General features: G+C 33.8%; 1 protein-coding gene across 1 annotated transcript; it reads left to right on the top strand.

Annotated features, from left to right (window-relative positions):
* Positions 1-2,601: 2,601 nt before the first annotated feature.
* On the top strand, positions 2,602-26,222 carry LOC129269277 (sorting nexin-16-like). The gene is made up of 6 exons (XM_064095307.1): positions 2,602-6,591; positions 7,047-7,195; positions 12,466-12,535; positions 15,882-16,027; positions 16,899-17,051; positions 20,151-26,222. Exons 1-6 carry the CDS (start codon positions 6,586-6,588, stop codon positions 20,263-20,265), a joined length of 639 nt encoding a protein of 212 aa, XP_063951377.1. The 5' UTR covers positions 2,602-6,585; the 3' UTR covers positions 20,266-26,222.
* Positions 26,223-26,666: the final 444 nt, after the last annotated feature.

The following is a 26,666-nucleotide window of genomic DNA, read 5'->3' on the forward strand; positions in this document are numbered from 1 at the left end:
CCTACATGTACAGCAAAGTGGCATTTCATGTACTCTGTGCAGGGTAACATGTAGGCATCCTTCTGCTTCTGAACATAGGATATGATGTTTCCTTCAAAGGGAAATGATTATGGAGGTGTAAATACTATAACAAGGAAGGGGGAAGTGTTTAAGGATAAGTAGATAATCTGCTGTCTGGGTGATCATAATTAGGTTTAAGCTCAAGGTTGCTTTCTACTAGCTCTGGTGAAAGACATGATAATGATGCTCCGTTTCTTGTGAGGATAAAAACATGCGATTCCATAAAAGTATGCTCGCATACAAAGTGTGACATTGCGACTCGCTATATTCCCATGGTGAAAAATTCTATGGGTATGCCAAGTACTAGAAGTAGCTCCTTGCAATTACTAATAGATCGAAAGTTGTTCAAATTTAAAAAAGTGGTTGACCTTAACAACACTCAGGGGAAAAATAACTTTCGATAAAGGGTGCGCTCATTGGCCCCGCTTTCCTGGTCAACCAAATTATGATGTGAAGTCAGCTACAGATTGTGATTTTGCCTCTGAAAAATTAAGCATACACAACTCCCAGGACCATGTTTGCGATAGGCGTTCTGAAACACCGTTTGAAAACGCTGGTCTGTCTTGGCAATGGAAGCATAAACAACGCCTTAGCATGGACGCAACTGTTTTTTACTATAAATCATGTATGAAAATGCTGATTCTGGCCTGGAAAGTGTAAGCATAAAGACACCCTTCGAATGAGGTATTGGAAAAGAGCAGCAACAAGGCTCTGGGTTTAGGACTGGAATGAGGTACTTGGTACGTGGAATGTGGTCGAGAGAGAAGACACTGTCAGTGGGAATGAGGCAATGGAATTCACTGGGAGTAGGGCACAGCACAGGGGAAAATAGAAATGCGGCAGTGAGAACGGGATACAAGGTATTGTATGGCGTTATTCACAGTGCCATTATCCTTGCCGATTTCACCCCTCCCCCCCCCCCCCCAAATGCTTAAATGACATGTTGCAAAATTAAAAAGAGCCCTAGGAAATCACCATCAACTAAAGTGTTAAGCCATCTTTTGTAGCATACATGTACATGTACTTAGGCAGTACTTCTGTGATTTTGTGAAAAGTAGCCCCCCCCCCAAAAAAAAAAAAGGCCTTAAACTTTAGCTATGGTCTCACATGTCATGAGGTTTTAAAGGGGAAGTGCTGCCTGTAGAAAAGTTGTAAAAAATTAAAAATACCAGAAAAATGATAAAAAAATATTGGTGAAGGTTTGAGGTAAGTCCATCAAAGATTACAAAAATTATTAGAATTTTAAGTTTTTGATTTTGATGTCATAAAGTAAGCAGCTGACCCTTGTGTTATATAATATACTGTACATGTGTAAAATGCATTAATTTCAAATTGTTAATGGTTTATGATGACTATTATTTTTCAGGACCGGGTGTGAAATAATTTGTTAATATACTAGAGAGCATTTCATCAACATTTTTTGTCTGAAAAGTTGTCGGATCTGACCACTTTCCATGACTTTGAATGGCTGAGTCCCTATGGTAGAGCTGTCGGATAAATCAGAACTTGTCGGATGAAACATCCAACAAGTCCTTTCATAAAATGCTCCCCAGAAAGTACAAGAATAACTCTTTTCAATTTTTTAGAAAATGATGTTTCATTGTTTTTTTTATTACATGATATGTATGAAGAACCTGCTAGCATACATGAAGTCACAAATCATAAAATCAGATTTCTAATAACGTTTTTAATCTTTGGTGGATTTTCCTCAATTCTTCACCAATATTTTGCATTATTATTATTAATTTTTTGGGGGAGGGGGCTATTTTTACAATAAATATTTGTGAGGGTGAACTTCCCCTTTAAGGTACTTGAAGTGAAAAGAGACACTTGATGCAAATAGTAATGGGGTAGGCATTTAGGATGTAGACCTGTATTGATTGATATGTTTTGTTCATATCAATACACACCTGTAGACACGTTTCGTGGTTTTTTTTTGCACAACCACATACTTCCCTATGATGCCTCTTTTGTAGTTTTCATAGTTTTCTTTGTTTTGGATACATTCAATTTCGAAACCACTTTTGAAAGAGTTATTGTACCTTCTTTACAAGTAAAAAAAAATCAATATAGGGTTCAACACTAACCCGTTTTTGAAATGGTCCGATATGATCAGGTCTGACCAGTAGATACCAAATTTTTCAATTTTTTACTGGTCCGAACCTAAAATTTACTGGTCCCAAAAATAAAGAAAAATATAAAATAGACTTGAGTTTATTCTACTGTCTTTTATTGCTTACATGTATTATTGCCCCCCTAAAAAAAGGTACACATACATACAAATGTACACAATATAATTCGTGAGAGCAATTTCTCAATATTAGAGAGCCATTTCATTGAGATGCCAGAGCCATTTTTATAACTTACAAAAAAAGAAGGAAATATCATTTGTATCGGTTAGATATATTTGTCTGGTCACATTGGACCAGTAAATCTGGCTATTTCTGAAAAGTTTCTGGCCGGACAGCAGTTTTTACCAGTCTGGGACCATTGGACCAGTGCCAGTGTCGCGCGCTGAATCCATGATCCACCAGCAGACGCAGGAAGTTCATTGAAAAACAAGAGGAGAAAATCAATCAATAAAACCGTCTTCACAAACATGACCAAGGTCAGGTTAATTGTTAGGAGTTACATGTACATGATGTATTGCACCTACATGTATGTGAAAAAGATGCTTTTGTCTCCCCCTCTCATGTCCCTGGTCAGAAAGACTTTGACCATAGGATTTTATACTCTATTTTCTTTTTCAATGTGGTTTGGACAATTTTTGTCAGATTATCTCAATTTTTGTAGGAGTATCTTTAAAAAGAATCATGTCATGAAAAATGTTAGAAAAAAATTCCTATGCTTTATTACATAAGTTTACACAGTATGTCAAGAAAGCCCAATAAAATAAAAACACCAGTTTGCTACACGACATCTCAAATGTTCAGATGAAAGTTATAAGCCCTCTAAAATGTTTTATACCATGTACATGTAGGAGGAGGGTTCACAGTGAACTGCTATAATAATGCAGAACACGGGAGTTTACAGTCAACACACGAAGAGTTTATAAATTTGTCTTCAGATTTCTTGCATTTTAAAATGGTGCGGTGCACACATTATTATTGTTTTGAATTGTACTTCCTATCATCCAGGGTAGATGATTATAGGTCTACATGTCTGCACAGGTATATACATACAAAAACTTTTCACTTCCTCATCTTATTTTCGAAAGTTCCAAACATGTTGCAACTAGATACTGTATACTCCATTGCTTGTTGAGTGCTTTGACAATGATTAAGCACCGAACAATATTAAAGAGGAACATTAATCATACAATGCTTTTATTTTTAATAAGTTTCCTATAACTTGTAGATATTGGATCCTTTCCTGTTAGCTCAGTTTCCACTTTCCACTTCCTTACATTGTATTGATCTGAAATGAAAATGAAACCCTTGAAACCAGTTGAAATCATATGAAAGAAAAAAATTAAAGAAATAGATCAATGGAAGTTTTTAGAAGATTACATGAATAATAAGAAAGTTTGATTGATATTGAAATTTAAAAAAGAAAGACATTTTCAGAGGATATTTTCCGATTTTTTTGTGGTCAAATATTGTAATTGACTTGTATCACTATGGGCAATTCCAAGCAACGGTGGACATTTTCCCAAAAATTATATTGGCTCTATTTCAAATCTGGATCAAATTTTTCAATCATAACTCATATGGAATTTCATAAACACAAAAGGGGAGCATAATTAGCCAAAATTGTTTTTTCTTACGCAGCTCCTTATAGGTGAATCCAAACCATACAAAAAAACGCTATATATGGGACTACATATATTGTTTTTTACTTAATTTCAAATTAACAGAAAACTATTGCTTGTTTTGTAAAATTTTCTTTTGGATAATCTGAAGGTCATCATTTTACATCATATCAAACAAAAATTTTAAAATATAAGTTCATTTTACGTTGCCAGTGAGTGGATATTTCTGATGTCACTCCGTAACCGTCACTCCTTAACCGGGTATGGGTTTACGTTTTTAGTCGTAATTAATGAAATAATACATGTACACCAATTTTTTAATGTAATGCAACATATTAAAGCTAGAACAACATAGAATCCAATCAATAAATCAAAATTATGATAGCAATTCAAAATTCGCAGAGTTCGAGCAATATGTTTTCTCCTCAAATATGCATGTCCATTTTTGCTTCACTCCGTAACCATGTTTATGAATATTCACATCTCATTAATTCAGTGGATCAAAATAACAAATGTTATTATTTTGAAAAGTGGGTTTCAGCAACTACTGTCAGGTACCATTTCTTTGCAAATAACTATTCAAATATGGGTGATATCTTTGTTTGAATGCAAAAATATTGTTTCTGAATGTCACTCCGTAACCGTGGAACTGCCCACATCAAGATTTATGAATGCGTGTAATTTGAAAACTTGTACAAAAGGATCAGAACGAAGTATGTTTAGAGCAGTACTTTTTGTATTTAGTTAACTTGGCAAAAAGTAGGCTTCATAGCTGCATGCATAACAATTCCATAGCTCTGCAGCATCTGGCATAAAATCATTTTAAGTACTGTAGGCTCATTACATGAAAGCATGTAGTACCTATAAATCAATGAGATTTATGACATCAGTCACATTTACATGATCCCTGTGGTAAAGAGATAGAATGGATTTATGCTTCCTCACTCCTGATGGTGTACCTGGGTCCAGGAAACATCCAGTTTTATTGATCTTGAATATTAAAGGGTAGGTTCATCCTGACATTAAGTTGGTATGACATGTACATGTAATAAAAGCAGAAAAAAAATTTTGACGAAAATCCATCAAAGATCAAAGTGGTAATGGATTTTACAGTTCTGAATTTGTGATGCCATAACGAAACAGTTCCCAAGTGATATTTTGGTTTATAAATTCTACTTGCCATTTTCTCAGAAAATATGAAGTGATGTTATTTGTGGTTCATTCTTTCATCAGACACATCAGACACATTATTTCATGTTTATGAGTGCAATGGACAGAATACTTCATGAGGTGAAAAATGAAATGATCCATTCAAGGAGGCGTAGCCCCGTTGAATGGATCATTATTTCATCTTTCACCGAATGAAGTATTCTGTCCATTGCACGAATGAAAAAACATTCATTATTTGGTTTATATGACACCTAAAATATGATTATTTTTTTTCATATGAAATTCATGAATTTCGATGCAAAAGATGCTCATGTAGTGTGAGTTCGATCTGTTGATTGTTACGTCATTACAACATGCGCACTGCTGGTGCATGAGCTGCAGTCTCGGTGCGCGAGTGCAATGGACAAAATCATATGGATCCAAAATTGCATGGTTGATGACGTCATTGCAAAATGGGCTGAATGAATGATATCAAACAACAAATCAAATCACAAGGATCTATCTACATGTAGGTGTCATATAAATATTTTTATTCATCATGAACATTTTAAAAAATGGGTATTATGGAATTCATATTAGATGACATAAAATTATGAGGTAACTGTTCCCATATGATGTCACAAATTCAAACCTTTAAAAAAAAAAATATGTCTTGGTCTTTGATGGATCATGGATTTTTTTTCAAACCTTCTCATTTCCTCTTATTTCTCCTTTAATTACCAATGTAAATCATACTGTATGTACATGTACTTTCGCTTTCTTATTAATATCTGGTTATAATATGAGAGTTTTTAAAACGAAGTTCATATCATAGCATTGAAAGTGTCATCCATTGCTCTTTCCCAAGACTGCTTTTAACCTTGATTATGTATGTTTTCACATTCTTATTCTAGACTTTCATGAAAGTAAGATGGGATGCATAATTAAACCAATTAATCAATCCTTTGTTCTGCTGTTATTAATATGATACTGTAGTTTCAGTTTTCATTTCTCTTTAGGTCTACTATTTTTAATTACCAACCAGCAAATTATGACTTCAGGAGACTATAAAATTTAGAATTAGGAAAAATTATTATTTCTGTAAATGAATTCCTTGTTTTAACAGAAAATCAGAGTCATCTCTCAGTATTTTCCTGTTCAGTGATTTTTCAGATCGCTTTTTCTTGGGGGGGAGGGTCTGAGATTAACTTTGAATCTGGAATTTGGGCCAGCAAGATGTAAGAAAATGAAAGGAGTCCTATCGAGCAAGTAATTGATGAGTTTTAGAAATGACCATAGAAATCACATTGATTGACACCAAGTGAAACTTTTCCCAGGACCAGTCTTCTTTTTTATTTTTATGCTGTGGGAATGTAAAAAACAAGACACTAAACGGTCAGCACTGAAATTGAAATCAAAATCTTTCCATCTTTCAGACTGGTCAGCCGAAATATTCACCAAATATACACCAAGTTCACCAACCAAAATATTTATGACAAAATCTGTTATTTAACATATTTCTTTTTTTTTTATACCCCTTATAGGTCTTCAAATTAAATGTGCAGAAAACAGCAACTGAAGGATATTTTATCTTCCGGAGATACACAGATTTCACAAGACTAAATATGAAGGTGAGTGAGATATAAAGTGATTCTTTATTTGATAATCAGGCAGAATGAAATTACCTCACAATTCATACAATTATTAATATCATTGCTTTTAAGTGAACGATTATCAATTATTTTCAAGTTTTTATTTGCATAAAATGCCCAAAACAATGTGAATTTGAACCACTATTAAAATCGAAATAAAAAATCTACTGGTATCAAGGGAGAATTTATTGAATATCAGATTATGTTCTTCGCTTGCATTTATTCAAGGATGAATGAATGGATTGAAAAATAGATTCTCACTTAAAATCATTGTTTTTCTGCATCATTGCAGACACACAAACATGGACAAAATCTTAGCACCTATGAAAATTTTCTGCTCAACAATAGTGAAACAACATGCTGAACTTGAAGAGTGTATCTTTTTCATTTCAATCATGTTTTGATTTTTTCTTTCCATCCCATATGCATGACAGCTGAAGATTCTGTACCCATGTTTCCGCCTGGCCTTGCCTCCTAAGCGATGGTTTGGTAATAACTTTGACCCCATCTTTCTGGAAGATCGCCTGCTGGGTCTCCAAGCCTTTCTCAACAATATCACCGGTCACAAAGAGATTAGGAAGAGGTAGGTTTATCCAATGAAGATTGTGTGTAAGCCATACCAAATCATATTGAGTATTATACAGTGAGTGTTTCCAAATCTTTCTCAAGCTGAGGATGAAATAGTTTTGTTTTGATTTGAGCAAATGATGTGAATAGGCTATCTTTATTAAACCCTTAAATACTTAACTGGGCTATTTTGAGCATCTTCCTGACAGGATCTCAGCCATTGGAATTTTTTTTAGATATTCAGGCAAGGAACAAGATGGTATAATCATTTCGACAGAAATGTGCATTTTTTTAGCCTCATTAATTTTGCAAATTATGCAATTCTCAAACATTTGTTGGTCTCTAGATTAGTGAAAAGCCCTGAAATTTTATTGAATAGATGTATCATGAACTAGTAATAATGGCTGAAATTTTTCACCTGGGCAGATTTAGAACATAAATTGAAATGTTAGTGACTTCATGCTCCTGCATTTATTGCTTATTATTCACCATATGGCATTTCCTTTGAACCAGTTTTGAACCAGGAATATCCCTGCTGTGTGACTCACATTCATCATCCAGACAATCAAGGCATTTCTTCCTCTCTCCTCTCCTTTGGGGATTTGTCCTTCTGGAATTTAGGGGGTTTGCCTGGTATGAGGGCAACCCTCTTGTCAGAACCACACTTTTCTCACTCCTGGGAGCAGGTTTCCTAATTTGGCTGTGTGGCTTGCCAATGCAGGGGAAATATGAACCAAATTTAGACTGAATGAAGAGTTTCCATTTTACGTCTGATGTGTGGAATTTATTTCACTCCAGATGGATGCATTGTAAATTTATAAATAAAGCTATGCAGCAAAACATTTGAAAGTCATTTGGGGGTGATATGAATATCAAAACCTGAAGGCTGAAACAGTGGTTGAAGTTAAAGTATGCATCACAAGGGGGCATAACCCTCACAAAACATCAACTTTTCACCTTTTAGTGTAGATCTTCAACAAATATAAACTGTCTGGACTCAAAGCAATGAAATAATGTAGAAGACATGACAAAATATCTCTTTTACAGCTTCCATGAAAGGAAGCTGCATAAAAAGCTTTAAAGGGCATGTCCACCTAACAAAGATTTTCTTTCAAATTCAATAGAGGAAAAAAAGTAATCAGAGCATAATGCTGAATATTTCATAAAAATCAGTTGTAATATTAGAGAGTTGTGACATTTTAAAACTTTGCTTACAAATTGTATGTCATTCGGACACTCACTATTTAAAGTTTTGACAATCACAGATTTGACAATGAAAGACTCTTCATCTAATCATGATAGAACTTTTTCTAAAATAGTACCTCATAATAAATGAGGAATCAAACCTTGTTTCACATTACAATAAGGAAAAAAACATATTTCATACAATAAAGCAAAAAAGAAATAGTAAGTGGGAAACTTTGTCAGTTCCCTCATTTGCATACCAACAAGATGTGCATATAACAGTGTGTGAAAATAAGTGAAATTTCAAATGTCATAATTCTTTAACATTGTACATCAGATTTTCATGAAATTGACAGTGATAAGCTTCTTCGATTTCTCTTTTCTCTCATTCAAACCAACTTTTTTGTTGAGTGGGACATGCCCCTTAATATTCATTTATTGTTTATCAGGGTGTTCATTTACTCACTTCTGTTATATAATGTACAGTACAGTATATGATGTAGGCCTGACTGTTATGCATAGTTCACTATATGATGAGGCTATGACCAATCAGTGGTTTTCTAATGTAGACGGGAAATATGCAACTGAGAATAAAATTAGAAATTTGGCAGTCACTCTAAGATTATCCAGTCATCTTTTATACAGCCATACAGGGAATAAATTCTTTTCATTTTCTTTTTCTTTCATTTTTTGTTGTTGACTGACTTCAATTGGTGAAGGATAAAAGGCTGCTTCTTTCTCTAGCTTGTTTTTAACAGAAAATCCACTGTACTGTGAATTTGTGAAATAAAAGTAGTGGTTGGAAGATTTTTGACAGTAGTTACATTGAAATGTTCTTTGAAATAAACATTTTTTTTTAACTTGTGTCAAAGAAAACTTGTTGAGCTAGCATGCATCCCTGTTCTGTGTTAGGTGCTCATTGAGTCTAGAATCACTGAAATAGCATATTGAAAGAAAAGTGCCTGGAATAGTATGAATAAAACTTTAAGATTTCTGACTATTAAAATCTATTCTTGATTTTTTGAAATATTAGTGATGATGCTTTCAATTAATCAGTCCGTACTTTGAAAGCTTGTCTGTCTCTTATCTATATCCCTTGATAAAACAAATTGTTTTCCCTCTTTAGTTTTAAGCCCACCCACCATAGAGGTAAGGGAGTTTGACCATGAACGTAGGAGTTCTTCCTAAGTTCATGGTTTGACCCAGGTATGTATTATCATGGTCAAACAAAAGATGGCCTAAAATCATGATATAGATTAAGTTTTCAACCAACATCAGGGGTTCTTCAGAAATCAATTTCAGACTGTCTTTCTGGAATGCAACTTTTATAGTCTGAATTACATGTATAGGCCTATATTAAACATCTTTGAAAATTGTAGTTTTATTTTTTTTAAAGCATTTTGTGAATGTAGCCTTATTAGAATGAAAGAAACATCTTGGCTGATGTTCAGTAAAGACAGATATTCTTTGTAATGAATATCTATTTGACATCCTGTCGAATTTCCTTGTCTTGGACAGTGCATGCATAATGAATACTCTGTTGGATGTTTGCGAGTTCATACATGTACATACCAGAGTGAACCTAATGTAATGCATGTTATTTTCAAACAGTATTCAAAATTGGTTAAATAGGACTGTTTTTGATAATCTGGACATCTGAAATAGATTATCTGGGTTATTAAAAGCGTTTTTTTTTATAAATAAATTATGTTCATTGAAAATGTGCCCATGAATTCACAGTCTGATTTTCTATGGCCATAAACATCAAGTGAAATCGAAAGGTTTTTGTCTCACCTGCATAGCAGAGTGAGACTATAGGCGCCGCTTTTCCGACGGCGGCGGCGGCGGCGGCGGTGGCGACGGCGACGGCGGCGTCAACACCAAATCTTAACCTGAGGTTAAGTTTTTGAAATGACAGCATAACTTAGAAAGTATATGGACCTAGTTCATGAAACTTGGCCATAAGGTTAATCAAGTATTACTGAACATCCTGCCTGAGTTTCATGTCACATGACCAAGGTCAAAGGTCATTTAGGGTCAATGAACTTAGACCATGTTGGGGGAATCAACATCAAAATCTTAACCTAAGGTTAAGTTTTTGAAATGTCATCATAACTTAGAAAATATATGGACCTAGTTCATGAAACTTATACATAAGGTTAATCAAGTATCACTGAACATCCTGCATGAGTTTCACGTCACATGACCAAGGTCAAAGATCATTTAGGGTCAATGAACTTTGGCCGAAATGGGGGTATCTGTTGAATTACCATCATAACTTTGAAAGTTTATGGATCTGATTCATGAAACTTGGACATAATAGTAATCAAGTATTAATGAACATCCTGTGCAAGTTTCAGGTCACATGATCAAGGTCAAAGGTCATTTAGGGTCAATGAACTTTGGCCAAATTGGGGTATTTGTTGAATTACAGCCATAAATTTGAAAGTGTGTTGGTCTAGTTCATAAAACTTGGACATAATAGTAATCAAGTATCACTGAACATCCTGTGCGAGTTTCAGGTCACATGAGCAAGGTCAAAGGTCATGTAAGGTCAAAGAACTTTGGCCACGTTGGGGGTATTTGTTGAATTGCCATCATATCTCTATAAGTGTATTGGTCTAGTTCATAAAACGTGGAAATAAGAGTAACCAAGTATCACTGAACATCTTGTGCGAGTTATAGTAGTTTTCAAAATCAGCACTGCTGCTATATTGAATCGCGTGATGCAGGTGAGACGGCCAGAGGCATTCCACTTGTTTAATATCTGTAGTCAATAGAGCTGCTTGACTACATTGGTAGGCCTCTACATGATCATTCGACTTGTGATCTTGACTCGTCTACTTCACGTTCTTCTCCAACTCAATTGCCCTTTTATTTACGATGCATTTTTGTAACATTTCTACCCAGAAAATGTAGGACACTATTTAAAAAAATAATTTTCCTGACGGCCAAAACTGTTAATCAAGTTTGAAAGTTTCAAAACTCCTAACACATTCCAATAGTCGATATAAGGTTTTTTTTATTCTGATCTGTAGTAAGCATTTCAAATAATGATATGAATATTTGTCTTTATTCCCAGGTCAATATTCCATACATTCTGTAGCCCTAGAAATATTCCTCACACTATGCAACATACCAGTACATGTAATTCTAAACTTATCCAATATTCAAAGGAGTAACAAATTCAAATAACAATGTTTTTTTTGCATACTCTATACAACATGCTGGTACGCCACCTTTATGCTAAGAATAGAAAAAGCGAATAAATATTCTACAATGAATGTATTATGACACTTAGGTATTACCTACATGTATTGCAGTTCACAAACATGTAGGCCTAATTATAATAACTCATGCCAGAATAATTACAGAATTATCATCAAAGTCAGCCCTGGGGGAAATTGTTTAGAAAATTGAACTTTTCTTTCTTATTCACCCAGTCTTTGAAGCATAGCTGCATTGGCTTCAGTCACTGCACTTGAAATCACAATTTCAAGTGCATGGGTATTGCCTATTGGTAAATGGTATTTCAATTATTCGAATACCTTTCTATAACTATTGAAAACCGATGACATTATTACTGTATTATTATTGTCTTGACAGGCCTGTTAGAATGCTTTAGTCGCATGGTTGATGAATGCTTGAGCCTTGAATTATCAGGAAGACCAATCTCGTATTCAATTTATAGTTCCCTAAAATGCACTGGTAGATCCAGATAGGGAGGCACATCATCAGCCATAGAGCCAGGGCTTCTCCTTGATAGTAGCCTATAGAGCTCTTCAAAGCTTTAATATTTTTTGAATACGTATAGGCCTAATTTTAATTTCATTCCTTTGGCTGCTGCCCTCACCCCCCCCCTTGCTTTTCTTATTGATGACAAAGAATGCACGGTTTCTTTTATTTCCATTCCATTTTCCTTTTTCGGGGGGGGGGGGGGGGGAGTTGCTTACACTTTTTGATGACCATGATTCAAGGGTTTTACAATTTTCTCCTGTCCTACTGTACACTAACCCACACTTCAACCCCAATCTTCCCTGTGATATCCACTATGTTCACTTTGTCACATCTGACTTTTATTCAATGTATCTTGTATTACAGTGCACCAGTCAAAGAGTTCCTGTGTCTGAATGATCCACCCGGACCTCATGACAGTCTGGAGGAAAGCAGGGTAAGTTGCTTCCTATACCCAAGGAGCTTGCTATACCCCCCTCCCCTTCTTAAAGGTCAAATCCACCCAAACACAAAGTTATACCAAACAAAAAGAGAAAATTCAAATCAGCTAACCGCTGCAAATGTTATCAAAACCAGAAAAAAGCTGTGAAATTGTCAATTTTCAATTGTTTTCACAAAACAGTTACATGTATATCCGCAACAAAGGTGATTTGCGAATAAGAGAGCTGATGAATTCACACACTATTTTTTATACGTTATCTTTATGAATCATGATGAACAAATATTAGAATGAGTGGTTGATGTCAGGTCCCTTGCATGATGACCAGTATGTTTTAGAATTTTTCATGAAAATATTAAAAGCAAAACTTAAAAATATCAAAACTTAATTTGATATTAAAAAATCCTATCTTGAGGAAATTTTAAATATTCTACTTGTTTGATTTTTCTCTCTTTATTCACATCAACGTTTTATTGAGGTAAACTTGACTTTAAAGTTCAATCATGTATCAACCTTACCTCACCTATCATCTACCTTTGCTTGATCTGTATGTAATAATTCCATTCAACAGTAAAGGCTTCCCCAAAGCCAATGGTTAGTCATTGACATTCCTATTTCTGTATTTCCCCCAACTTTTTTCTTTCAAGGTATGTTTTGTCATGGACCTACTAGGTCCATGGTTTCATCTACCCTCTCATTCCCCTCTCTTTACATTAGCTGTGTTCAGTCGATGCCATAGAACTTGACCTAGGAACATGGTTTTCAAAGAGCCCATTTACACAAACAAGTGAAGGCGGCATGAGGCCGGCCTCACGCCGCCTTGAACGTATGTGTAAACACACAAGTGGACTGACGCCGCCTTGAAGCTGCCCAAATTTCGGTCCACCTCTGGAGGTGGTTTGAGGTCACCTTTGCGGCGGTGTGAAGCCGCTACTCGTATGTGTAAACACAAGGCAGAAACCGACTTTTCAGCTATGTGTAAACACACTTTCGTGATTTTTTTTGGAGGCAGCTTGATGCCGGCATGAGGCCGACTCGAAACTGGCCCATGTGTAAATGGGGTCAAAGACTTTTATAATTCAAGCATCAGGGGAAGTGATTTTTCATCAGTTGTACATGTAAATATGTCTTACAAAATGCAGACATTTGCTATTGAAAGAAGTTGTATTTTGAAAGATTATTCTTTGGCACCTTGGTTAGTAAAACTTTCATGAACAAAACAGAGGTCTCAATTATGATTCTGTGCTGTCACTTTCATGGCCTAGGGATTAATGAGGTTTTCTGGTAAATAAATCTTTAAATTTACTGAAAAACAAATGGAGGAAAGAAAAGTAGAATAAAAATATTAATGGTATGATAACATGATGATTTCAAATTCTTAAAATCTATGAATGCATTTCATTCTTTTGTCAAATTTACAAAACTCATTTACATGTTGGACTACATTCAGTCAGATGACAGATAAAACTGATTATGTGATAAACTTTATCACGAGGTACTCCCAAAGATAACACATCTATTATAATCTCATCTGGGCTAGGTCCTTTATTGCATCTCATCAAATTCTATTTTTAGTCATCCTGGCTTTATTCCACCTAGTCTGTATTCTAGCTTGGGATCTATGGAGCATTTCATCACAGTTTTGTCAGTAATAGTTTACCAACAGTTGTTATAAGCTATTGAAATCCTTGAATCTGATTGGCTTATAGCAGGATTTGTCAGTGAAAGTCACTGACAAGATGCCTCGTGAAACCTGACTCCCCTTTATCTGGATTTAGATCTGGGCGTAACACTTCCATCCAGTTTGTAGATGTGTTTAGGCTCTCAGCATCCTCTAAAATCCTGCTAGGATCCCGCTTCCTATCATATGCCTCATGGTATCCTGATGACTTCCACAGATTCTATATTGCATGGGAAATCTTTGATGGCAATTGGAGTAGCATGAGGGATATGAGAGAGCTGAAGAGATGAATGGGTAGCCCAATCGAGAAATAAGGTATAGGCTGGGTGTGAAGTGTAATCTTATAGAGATTTATCATCGTTTTTGCTTTTTCCTTCTTTTTCTGTCTCTCTGTCACTCTCTTTCCCTATTGCTACATGTATATGACCTTTTTTTTCGTGTTAATAATAAGTTAGCAAAATAAATGAGGGGGTTGGGTGCCCTTATAAATGTCAAGGGAGTGACGATATTCATGAATGATATGCTTGATCTCATCAAGGGGTCCTTAGTCATGATACTTACATTTTAAGGAAATCAGTAATCAAATATTTAATTCAATATTACATGAAAAATAGAGCCACTTTTTCTACTTTTCAATATTTAGTACCGGTAATCAAAATTATATTCAACCTTTCAATTCAATCCAATTCATAATCATTTTTATATGATACAATATAATATTGATAATACTGATGATTTTCAAAACAAAATCAGATTATTACCATTTAGTTTTTGACAACACTATATTACCTGTGAAAATGATGGGCTTTTATGATAAAAAGCTAAATACATGTATTAACCTATAGAGGTATTAGCCCGTTTGAAAACAGTAGTACAAATTTCTTGATTATTCATTCATGTGGGGGAAAATTCAGTATCTTAGTTTTGCCCTTTTGCTACTCACTACCCAGGCAACTGAGGCCTGTTTCATAAAGATTTCATTCAAACTTTTATAATTTTGCCATTTCTGGAAGCCTCTATTTTTATAGGATTTGCTTTTGATATGGCAAATCATCATGAAATAGACTCCAGAAACTGTTTACATCTGTTGTTGAAGCCTACAGATGTACTTAAATGGTAATTGGACTCTAAATCGTCAATTATTGTCTCTTCATTGTCATGATTTGTAAATTAATATAAGTCCAGAGTATGAAATTTAATGACAAATCCAAAATCGACAGAACAAACATTGCTTGAATCCAGCCTTTAATTCATCAGTGCTTTAGAATCTCCAAGCTATGACATTATCATGAGTTGCCTGCCATAAGGCAGGAAGCGATGTGAATAATCAGTTGTAGTTACAACCTTCTTGCATGTACACTTAATGTGGTGAAGTTGCCGTGGAAGGCGATAAGGTCTAACCACTGAAGCGAGATCATACCTGTAAAACATGTGACAGATATGATTGATATTATAAAACTGTTCGAGATGATTGGGGAAAAAACTAATTATATTGCAGATGCTTTTCAATTTAAAAGTGATAATTTATTGTGTTGCAATGGGAAGCAGTATTTCCCGGTTTAAGATGTCCAGAGTATTTAAACAGTTCTATGATCTTGCTTTTATAAGGAATCGGTGCTTATAATCCTGTGTTTTCTTATTCTCATTGCTGTTTTTTATTAGGTCATGGTAGAATCTTTGGAAGAAGTTGCATATAACCTGAAGAGAGACCTAGCAGAGAGGGATCGATTATTGAGGAAGAGAGATGAAGAGATAGCAAGACTAAAAGCTAGATTACAAGAACTAGAAAATGCAGGGCTTCCACTGGAGTAAGTCGTCATCATCCTAAACCAATACACCACATTCCATTTGAACAGCACCAGTTTAGGACCTTGTCCCCATTGCATGAAAGTTTTTTATGGTAACTTTGCCATCCAAAGGTAACTACCATGGTAATGATGCCCAACAGCCAATCAGAATCGAGGATTCCATGCAAGTTATTCATTGGATGGCATAGTTAGTATAAACTTTTATGCAACAGGGTCCTTGACTATTTGTTCCTTGATTCATTCCCAGGATGCAGCATTTTTGTAGTCTTTCTGTAATCCACAAGAAAATGATTTGTTTCACTACTCTTCTCTACCTTCATACCACAATATTTGCAAAGAAATCAAAGTTTTATTGAATGCTTCCAAGCGTTCTTTTGTTTCCTCTAGTTATTTATTCTGTTGATTTGCAATTTGTACTAACTCTTCTGTACCACTTGGTTTATATTATAGCACTATCTCAGGGCGAGAAGAGAAAATCGCAGTATTTGTGCATAAATGTGGTAGTGTAAACGTAGTGATGTCATAATGTTATGGGCCTATAAATTCAAGCCAGACGATTGAAAATCGTGTCTGGTTTTCCTATTTCCATTTAGTTCCAATTGGTTCATAATGTCATATGTAATTTTTACTAAATTTAATTATCAAAGTCTTTGACTCTGAGAATTTCTTGTGTATTTTGTTCATCGGTCTACTGGTCTGCAGGAAATTGTACTGATGAACCAGCAGAATCGGTCGAATACCAGTGGACCAGTTGGTTTAACTTGGCCCTAGTAAAAAATAAGGTTATATTTCACTTTAGGAGACTTAACTAATTAAATAAAGTATTTTTTATTAATTCATGAATCATCGCTTTCATTTTTGTCATGGTCAGAAGTGAGCCTGTTGGTACGGACCAGGAGAGTGAGAGCAGTACTGTTGAAGGTGATCAGAGATCATGTGTCGAGGCCGACCTGATGGATCATGGGATACCAGATGCTAACGTCGAGTCAGTCTCAGATTCCATGGACAATTCACTCAAAGTCAAGTAAGTTCATCAACCACAAAGAGATGTTTATCATAATTTGGGGAAAAAATCCATGAAGACAAGAGAGAGAGAGCTCACAGGTTATGTACTTGCTATAAATTTTTTATGAGCTGACTATATTTTGTTAAATTGATTTGCTCTCCCCTTTTTCAGTGTACGTACCCATACTTTAACTTGCCATTTTCACAGCAGCATGGCTCTCGGATATGCTGCTGCTATAATAAAGTTACAATATAACTTCAGGGTGTTTTTGTTATTTTTATGTAAAGTCTGATGTTGTCATGATGACTTATGCCTGTGGTTTGGCATCACTTTAATCAGCAAACATTTTACTGGTTCAGACCCCATTGTTTTGAATCTCTTTGATATCTCCAAAGAGTAGACGTTATTGATATGGCTACTGTCGTGTCACATGGATCAACATGTGATTTGATGAACATACATCAGCTAGGGGATGATCTATCAAAGCAAAAAAGTGTACATTATTCAAAGGAACTTTAATACTCAGAAGTGCAGTCTCCAATTCGTTTAAGTTTTGGATTTATATATCAGGCATATTTACTCATGACATACAGTAGGCTATATCGCTGTACTTTTATGATCTTCAAAGAAAGTTGCCTTACAACTAGATATGAATTTATACACAGACCATGAGCAGTGTAAAACCTACAAAATACTTTTATTGTGAATTACAAAAAAAAATTATGATATGTTCAAAATGTTTATTTATATGTCAGAAATACCTGTGATACATTGTTGTACTTTTAAGGAAAGTCGCCCGATAGATTGATACAAAATTATACATAGAACATGATTAGTGTGCAAATTTTTGTTCATGTTATCTGAAGGATTTTCAGATTGTGTTGACCCTTCTGCTTAGGTAACAAAACATAGCCTATAAAACCCTTCATATCCTCATGCTGTATTTATAAAGCAAACATAGTTTTCATTCTGGGATCACTTGAAAGATGCTTAGTTAAAACACGGACATGAATAGCAAGCTTTTGCTGGTCATTTGAAGTGTCTTTCATCAAAACGACACTTGCTGTAACATGATTCTTCAGAAATATGGATGTTAAAAAGCGATCTCATTCAACAAACATGTAGATCTCAACCCTACTTCTATGATAACATTTTAAATCTTGGCCTGCTGTGTCAGAGAGAGGTGCAATCAAACACAAAAAATAAAAATCAAATGCAAGTCCATTATCATCATTGGATGATATTCATTGTTCAACCTCACTTTAATTGAACAAAATGCATTCAATTAAAACTCGAAAAATCAAATGAAAGTCACCATTGGATGAAATTCATTTTTTTTGCATCACCTTATTATAAAGCAAACAGCAATTAAGTAACAGAGTAAAATACAAGAAAAATATATTTCATATATTTGAATTAAATTCTTTCTACAATGTGTCCCTGGATTTCCTGGGTTAAACTGCATATTACGATGCTCGGAATCGATGGTCAGCGAGAGTCAGCATTGATCATGTGAACTTGCTGAACTTTATCAGACAGTGCCCACAATTGTTGCCTTGATTTCTTATTCATGTTTGCAATGTTACCTTATTATGATAAGTATGAAAGGACCTTATGTTCACAAGGCAAACAAATTATCCATGGTTTACCGATTACTGAGATTGGTAATCAAGAAATGATTAGTTTAGCACGTTTCCCCAACATATAATATAAGGTAAAGTACATGTACATATACCTGGTGAAATTTGTGAATTAAAGATTTAATAATAATAATAATAATAATGATAATAATAAATACCTGGTGAAATTTGTGAATTGAACATTTAAATTGTCAAGATTTTAAGTAAAATTTAATTTTCTGGATTACATGTAGGTATTACCAGCTTCATACTGATGTGTTGTCTCTTTCTTGAAAATCCAATGCAAACTGTAAAGTGCATGCAATTGTGCATACATGAATATCATTTTTTTTTGCCAATGGGATACTCTATTATTTACTCTGTGTTTGCATCTACAGTATCAGCGCTGTTCTGAACCTGTAAATAATGCCAGTTCTATTTATAAAGATGTAGGAAAAGATAACTTTCTCATTCCTGAGAAAATTTGTTTGTGTTATAAATTGAGAAATAAGAAACAGGAACAAAATTTTGCAATTAATGAATAGGTTATTGCAGATCCTTTTATAGCTTACATGTACTCTAGGTCAAATCAGAGGGTTACATGTACTGTATATTAAACAGAAACAAAAATCAATAATTGCTGCATAATAACTTGTATAAGGAAGGATGGATGGCTGTCATCAATCATTCTTTTATCCTTTTTATCCTTATTTTCCTGTCGAGACACTTATCAGTTTTAAATTTGGATAATGAAAGTGGGATTCGGTTGGTGCATGTCGCTTACAGATCATATATCTAGGACATGGTATTAATGAGTGGCTATTTTCTTTCAAAGGCACGACCTAGAATTGCAGAAAGAAAGCTCTCGTAATACTATATTGTAGGATTGTTAGATCATGAGTCGGGCATTTGTATTGATTTGAGACAAATCCTCCAATGTTTAATGTCAAATCATTTTTGGGATCACCCTTGATTTCAGGGTATGGTGTGTTATGTGTATGCTATTTATTATTTCTGTTTAACATATAATATCTTATCTGGGGCAGGTAATTCTTGGACATCTTTATGCTTTTTTATAGTAATAACAGGAATAAAATAATACCCTTTTAACATCATTTGTTATAAATGCCCTTAACTGTCAAGATCTGCAGTATCTGGAAAAATATATTTTATTGTTTGAAAATGTTGTTAAGATTTCAAATGTTTTCTCTATGCTTAAAATGGTGGGCTCGTTTCATAAAGAGTTAGAACAATTGTAACTTTGGTAACAGGGTATAGCAGCCTATCAAAATCAAGGTTTCCATGGTAGTTGTCATTGATGGCAAAGTTACAACAGATGTTACTCTTCATGAAACAGACCCTAGAAGAAGAAAAAATAATATCTCTTGACATTACTGTATGCTATGAATTAATCAACACTTTTTTCAGTGAATTTTGTATTAGATAAGCCATTCATTATCTCATTCTTTAAATGTCTTTGCATTCCATTTCATTATAGGATTGAAACCCTTGGAAAAGAACCAGGAAAGATAGGGAATATGGTTGGTGAGAGAGATCGGGTTGCCATGGCAATCAGTCAGTCAACGGCACCTGTAGTTGGTGACTCGAGATGACATCATGCGACTGTCGAGGAGTGACGACAATGGGAGCTTTCCATTGATGAAAAGACATTGGCAGGATATATTGCCCTTTGGTTGCAAACCTGTTGCATTGAAGCTAAGAAGAAATAGAGCTTTCATTGCGAGATAGGTTATTGCCTCCTTATTCTAAGCAAAGCAGTGTATGATGATTATGCTTCGTGGAGATCTATGCTGTAGAACATAAAATCATGCTGCACAGCGATTAAATTCAAGTGTAGTATATGCATATTGCTATGTAAGCCAAGCACCAAAGGATTTTTAGTCATTTATAAATAAGCATCATGTGCATAAAGCTTCTCAGTCTATAGGATATTTACTTCTTGAAACTATAAGAAAAAAGAAAATAATTTATCAGCTAATGGCATGAGCTTTATAATGAGTAATGACTAAGATTTTCATGTGTTCTGCATGCTTATCTATAGGCAAATTAATTTGTGTGATATTTGGGTATTTATGGAGTCTTTTATCTGATGCCAGTTCTAGCCTGCTTTCAATCATCAAAGCTATCATTCACAATTAAAGAATTCTATGGAATGCTTTCATATACATTTTGCATCAGTCATGTTTTATTTTTACAAATCAATGAGAATCTGATTTAAATCTTAAAATTATTTCTCAATCATTAAGAGTTTGATAGACTGGGATTTTTCCCAACCTTCACACCTGTGACGATTGCTTTTGTTGAAAATCTGTATGTAAAACCGAACGTAAAACCAAACTTCAAAAGTAGCACCCACCCTTACACCACAGATGGGGCATGCTTAGAATAAACCTAGGTTTAACTCTTTCCTATGTCTTTCTTATATTTTTACCTTCTCTTAATGTTTTTCAGTAAATATAGACAAAACAATACAATGATTGACAAGATAGATTACATCCTAAGTGCTCAAGTCTGAAAGTAAAAGTAGTATTGCCTTTCAGATTCAATCAACAAAACCAAATTAATCCGTCTTTTGCTTTAGGCGTGGGTAAAGTTCATGATTCACAAACATTGTTTATCGTTGTGTAGTTCCTACAGGAATATAAATGCACTATGTTGAGAGACGACTGCTGAAATTGCCAAGGAAGGTCTATGAATTGATGGTAAAAATATTGAATGAAATGAATTATTGTGATGTAGAAATCGAATGTAATGGAATGTGCAATTGACAAATCTTTTGATTTGATTTTGGGTTTTTTTTTTTTATAGTGAATTATAATATTTGTGGACTCTGATTTATTCAAATAATACATTGTTCTAATGGAACTAGTGCATTTTGGAATTTTTAATTTTACCAACTTGAGGTTCTTATTTTTTTCTTTCTTTTGAATAATATGTAGTCATGTGCACGAGACTACTGATGTGTTTACTGTACATTTTACATCTCTGTCATATAAGTTTTATATTCACTATTAAGTTCTTCAATCAACAGTCCTATTTCTTAAGCCATTGACTACTGTATGTTGTAACTTCTTGAGATTAAAGCTTTGTAATGGAACCACTTTGAGTATAGTAGGCAATAGTTTAACATGCCACTGTGTCTATATACATGTATGTGCAAGATAACTCTACTTTTGCGACAATTAAATGAAATTCTTATTTAGCAGTAAAGTAAATGTGATTACCCAGTATATAGATGCACTTTTGGATGAATTTACATTTTGTAGTTTAAAAAGAGTGTATTTAATAAATAAATGAAAACATTTTTTGTTTTCATCTTTAAGAAATTTGGGACTTTTAATTGCAAATAATCATTTCAGATTTGTTTTGTTTGAAGAATAGTTTATCTTTTTTTTTCATTTTTAGAAATTTAGGACTGTAAAGCACTTCATTGTGCAAATGATCATTTCAGTGTGAATGAATATATTGAATTTGCACAGTGGAGTAATGACAGATTGTTCATCTTTTTAATGGGTACCAAAATAAAGTTTTATTTGTTCCAAACTATTTTGATCACAAGTAATTCAAAAATATTGAAATATACTTTGAGAAAAGTTATCAAAAGTGAGCAATATCAGGGTTCCCACAATCATGGAAAATCCTGGAAAAATTTGTGGTCATGGAAAGTCAGGGAATTTGGAAAATTAAGAAAATTTATGGAATTGCTTTTACCTCTTTGCTTTGGAAGCTTTCCAGTTTGTTGTGTCTCGTTCATGATGTTCATGATTTCCATTCTTCCCAGTTTTGTGACATCCCAAATTCTACATAACTCCCGGGATGTCACAGGAAGTCATGGAAAGCAGCAATTTAGTCATGGAATTCTGTTTTCAAATTTCTGTTGGAACCCTGCAATATTACACAAACTTGTACTTTATATCATGTATGAACAAGATAGAATTTGCCCATATCTACTAAAACTCAGATGTTGTTATCTTGCCTAATACCATAATAAAGATCATCATTACACCTGTAAAGACCTGTGATATTAGTACAATCCAAGTAGTACTGGCATTAATCTTGTTCTATCATTTCCATCAGCACAATAGATTTAACATAATATTTTGTGTTTTGGGTCATACTTATTTGTGTAGTTTTCTTATTCTCTTTCCAGTACATTATGCAGATTTGTCCCCCCTGTTAGGCGACTCGGAATGGTATAAGTCCACTATTAGACTGAGCACATTTTTAGATTTAGTTTTTTACTCCCTTGCTAATATATACATTTTGATGTTATCTTACTAATCATTAATTTAGTTTTTGAAATGTCTTCCTTAAAAGTGAAAATCTTGAATGTACTTAACTGCATTTGTGTAATATATTATGCACAGATTGAGTATGACATATGATTTCTCATTTTATTCTCAAAATGTAAAATGACATTCATGCTTGCTTGAGAAATAATGTACCAAAGTGAGTTAGACTGTATGTTAAATTGTACAAAACTGTTTTCACAATATATAGCAATGTATTATGATATGCATCTGTATTGATTTGCAGAAATTGCCTCTATATGGGATCAGTTAATCAATTGGCTTTTAATGTATTTTTATTCAATTGTGATTATACTTTAATACACAGTTGAAGAACATGCAAGAACGAAATGAGGGGAAAAAACGGGTTTTGCATCAACAATGGATATTTCTTCTTTCTTTTTTTCTTTCTCATTTTTCACTTCAAGAACATCAAATCGTTTGTCTAGCGATAAGGGACCAGAGTGGTATGTTTTATGCTCTACAAAGTAGCAGAGCCTTAGGAGTCTGAACAATGTTAGCAAAAAAAAGCAGTTGTTAGACAATATTTGTGGTCAAATTTGTACTATATCTCTCAAATGGAATGTCTTGGTCCTCTAAATGGATTCCATTTTTTTTTCTTACTGGGGTCACAGAATGGTTTGGATAGGGTGGGGGGGAGGCTCACCATACAAACAAAAACAAACAATGAGTTGGAGCTGAAGCCCTATATGTATTTGTGATTTTTATAAACAAATCAATTAAAATGAAAATGCTGTTTTAAGATAAACTTATTTATTATCATGCTTTTTTCAAATTTCTTTTGTATGTATCATCTGTTTTTTTTTTTTTTCAATTCTATCATTCATGAGGGGAGCGTATGCCCCGTTTAGGAATTCTGATTTTTGCGTATGAAAGCAATGTTAATTACATGTACAAGTACAGATGATCATGATGAAATTTTATTCTTTTTTTCTTTTCTTTTGATTGCATTTTCCTAAAAATCTTAATACAATGGGGCCCCTTGGGCAAGAAATTCAGGTGGTGTTATATGAGCCAATCAGATGCAAGGATTTCAGTAGCTTTTAACAGTTTTCATTGAAAAATCAACGATTGTTCGTTTCATGAAATGCTCCCTTTAGAGTCTCTTCCTTTGTTTTCTCAAAATGCACTTGTTCTGTACAAACTTGTTATTTTCTTTTATGTATAGTTGTGATTGTTGTATTTGTTATTTTTATTGTTGGATTTGAGGTAGATCTGTTCATAATTGCAATTATGTTCTTCCTATTAGTTCCATTGTGCTTCTGAAATATTTTGTAAATAGAATGAAGTTTTGTTGTTTTTTGCAATGAATTTCAAAAGATTTCCCGTAATTGGTGTAATGTTATGTACTGGTACTTATTTTTATGTTTTTGTCTGCATTAGTTTAAAATCAGTTAGGTTTATAGAGCTTGCCATTGTATTTATCATTAATTGATGATTAATTTGGTGCTGGAATATTTTAATTCAATACATGAAAAATTGATTTTTATAATGTCTGTATATTCATGGCGTTTTTCTTGCAGCACTTAATTGATATTAGAGTGCAAAAAAGCAAATGTCACAGGATACCGACAAAGGATCTGATGTGGAAATCACTCTTTTAAGCCCAGCTCACACTATGCGATTCGATTTTCAAAGAAATCATAACATTTGACATGAACATTCCAACCAATAAAATCTTAGCAATTCGAGGTCAGAATAGTTGTAGGACTACTGAAATCAAAATTCAATGTAGTTTGAGCCTCAATGTAGGAAAGAAAGCAACTTCAACTCCAAATCGTAATGAGGTCATCATCGGCTGCGACTTGAAGCTGATTTGGACTTTACTCCGACAACAGGGCTTGCCGCAAAGCAAAATTATGATTTCATTATTCCTAACATTATGCCGAACTGCAAATAAAGTAATTTTTCTTTTTGGAACTTTCATATTTAATGCAAAACGTGATTTATTAAAAAATAATGTATCGGATCGCACAATGTGAGACAGGCTTAAAGCACATTTTATGTAAGAAAAATCACTGAAAATGATAATTTACTTTTTATACAATAATGTTTTGAGCAATTATCAGTTAGTATGCACAAAGTAAAGTATATGGCCCGTATTCTAAAGTCGGGTTTAACTTAAACTCAGGTTTAAAGTTGTGGTTTAAGTATGGACAGCCAATGGTTACATAATCACTATAAGTAGAGATATCATACTTTCAGCTCATTCGGCTCTCAAATCATTCATAATTGTGTAGGAAGTATAAATAGATGATTGTCTTCACCATCGATGATTCAGGAAAGGGCACAATAAACATAAGAAATATACAACTTAATAAAAATTTTGATACTTTTGGCTTCCCATACTTAAACCACAACTTTAAACCTGAGTTTAAGTTAAACCCGACTTCAGAATACGGGCCAAAGAGTTTCTATTTTGTTAAGTTTGATATTAGTAGTTTAGTTGCAGGTGTTGTAGCTGTAAAGTAGAATTTTTGACATTTATATAATGAAATATACGTTTACCATTCCAATTAAGCCCTTCATTTTTTTTCTCAATTTCTTGATATGTTGATATTTTTTTCATGCATTTTAAAAATCTTTCTCTACATTTACCTTTAAAGAAACAGCAATCTCAAAGAGGACTTCATGCTTTAAAATGTGATTATTCTTACAATGCTTTCTCTACATTTACCTTTAAAGAAACAGCAATCTCAAAGAGGACTTCATGATTTAAAATGTGATTATTCTTACAAACAATGCAAGTGCAAAGGTGTATTGGTAGATGCTAGCAGTTTCAGGTTTTTTTTTTGTTGTTGCTAGGAATAGGATACAATTATGTACAACGCTGTACTCCAATCATGAGATGAATATTTTCTATCATATAGCTATCTAGTTATGGGTATCCTAAACATCATTTCTCAATTTCTCTCTAGAACTTGTAATATATTTTTCATTTAAATGCTAGATCAATTTTTTAGTCCATAACTTTGTAAAGTTATAATCATACACTGCACGTGATGCCTTCATTAATGTCATTAGTATGAGAAAAAATAAGAATTTACTATGAAAAATTTACGGCAGTTTATCATTCATGAAGTGATTATTTCCTAGAGGATAAGATTTATTTATGATCAAGGGATCCTAACAGGGTTTTAGGAGGGCCTTTAGGCAAAGAGATAATCTATTTTTGCAATTCAGAAATCAAATGTAAGATTTAACTTTTGTGCTGTAATAAAGATTTTTGGTAAGAACAATGTTTGATGTGTATTTTACTGACATTCTGTTTTGGTCTCTTGTGGATTTGGATGTGTGCGAGCCTGATGTAGTGTGTGAATGTTTATGTTGTTAGTCTCTATTAGTTATCTGGTAGCTCTGTCGTTTCAGTAGTAAATTCTATGACCCTTGAAAGAACAAAATTTCAATGTTTTTAGATTTTCAGGAAAAAATAGAACCCCATGAAAAAATACAAGGGTTGTAATTAGGCTCATTTTGTCTTTCTAATTAGTTTTAACTTTAAACAATAAAATGATTTTCATATTCAATCCGGGGAGATGGTGATTGTAATCTTTTCTGCATAAAACCATATTTGTGCAGATGTTGAGCAGGAATTACTTAATTCAGCTCATTAATTGAGAAATGGCCCAATAAAAGTTGACTTATGTATATCCATATTATATCTTTCAAAAATACAAAAATTG

This window comes from Lytechinus pictus, chromosome 2 (genome assembly GCF_037042905.1).
Source record: "Lytechinus pictus isolate F3 Inbred chromosome 2, Lp3.0, whole genome shotgun sequence".
NCBI classification, from domain to species: domain Eukaryota; kingdom Metazoa; phylum Echinodermata; class Echinoidea; order Temnopleuroida; family Toxopneustidae; genus Lytechinus; species Lytechinus pictus.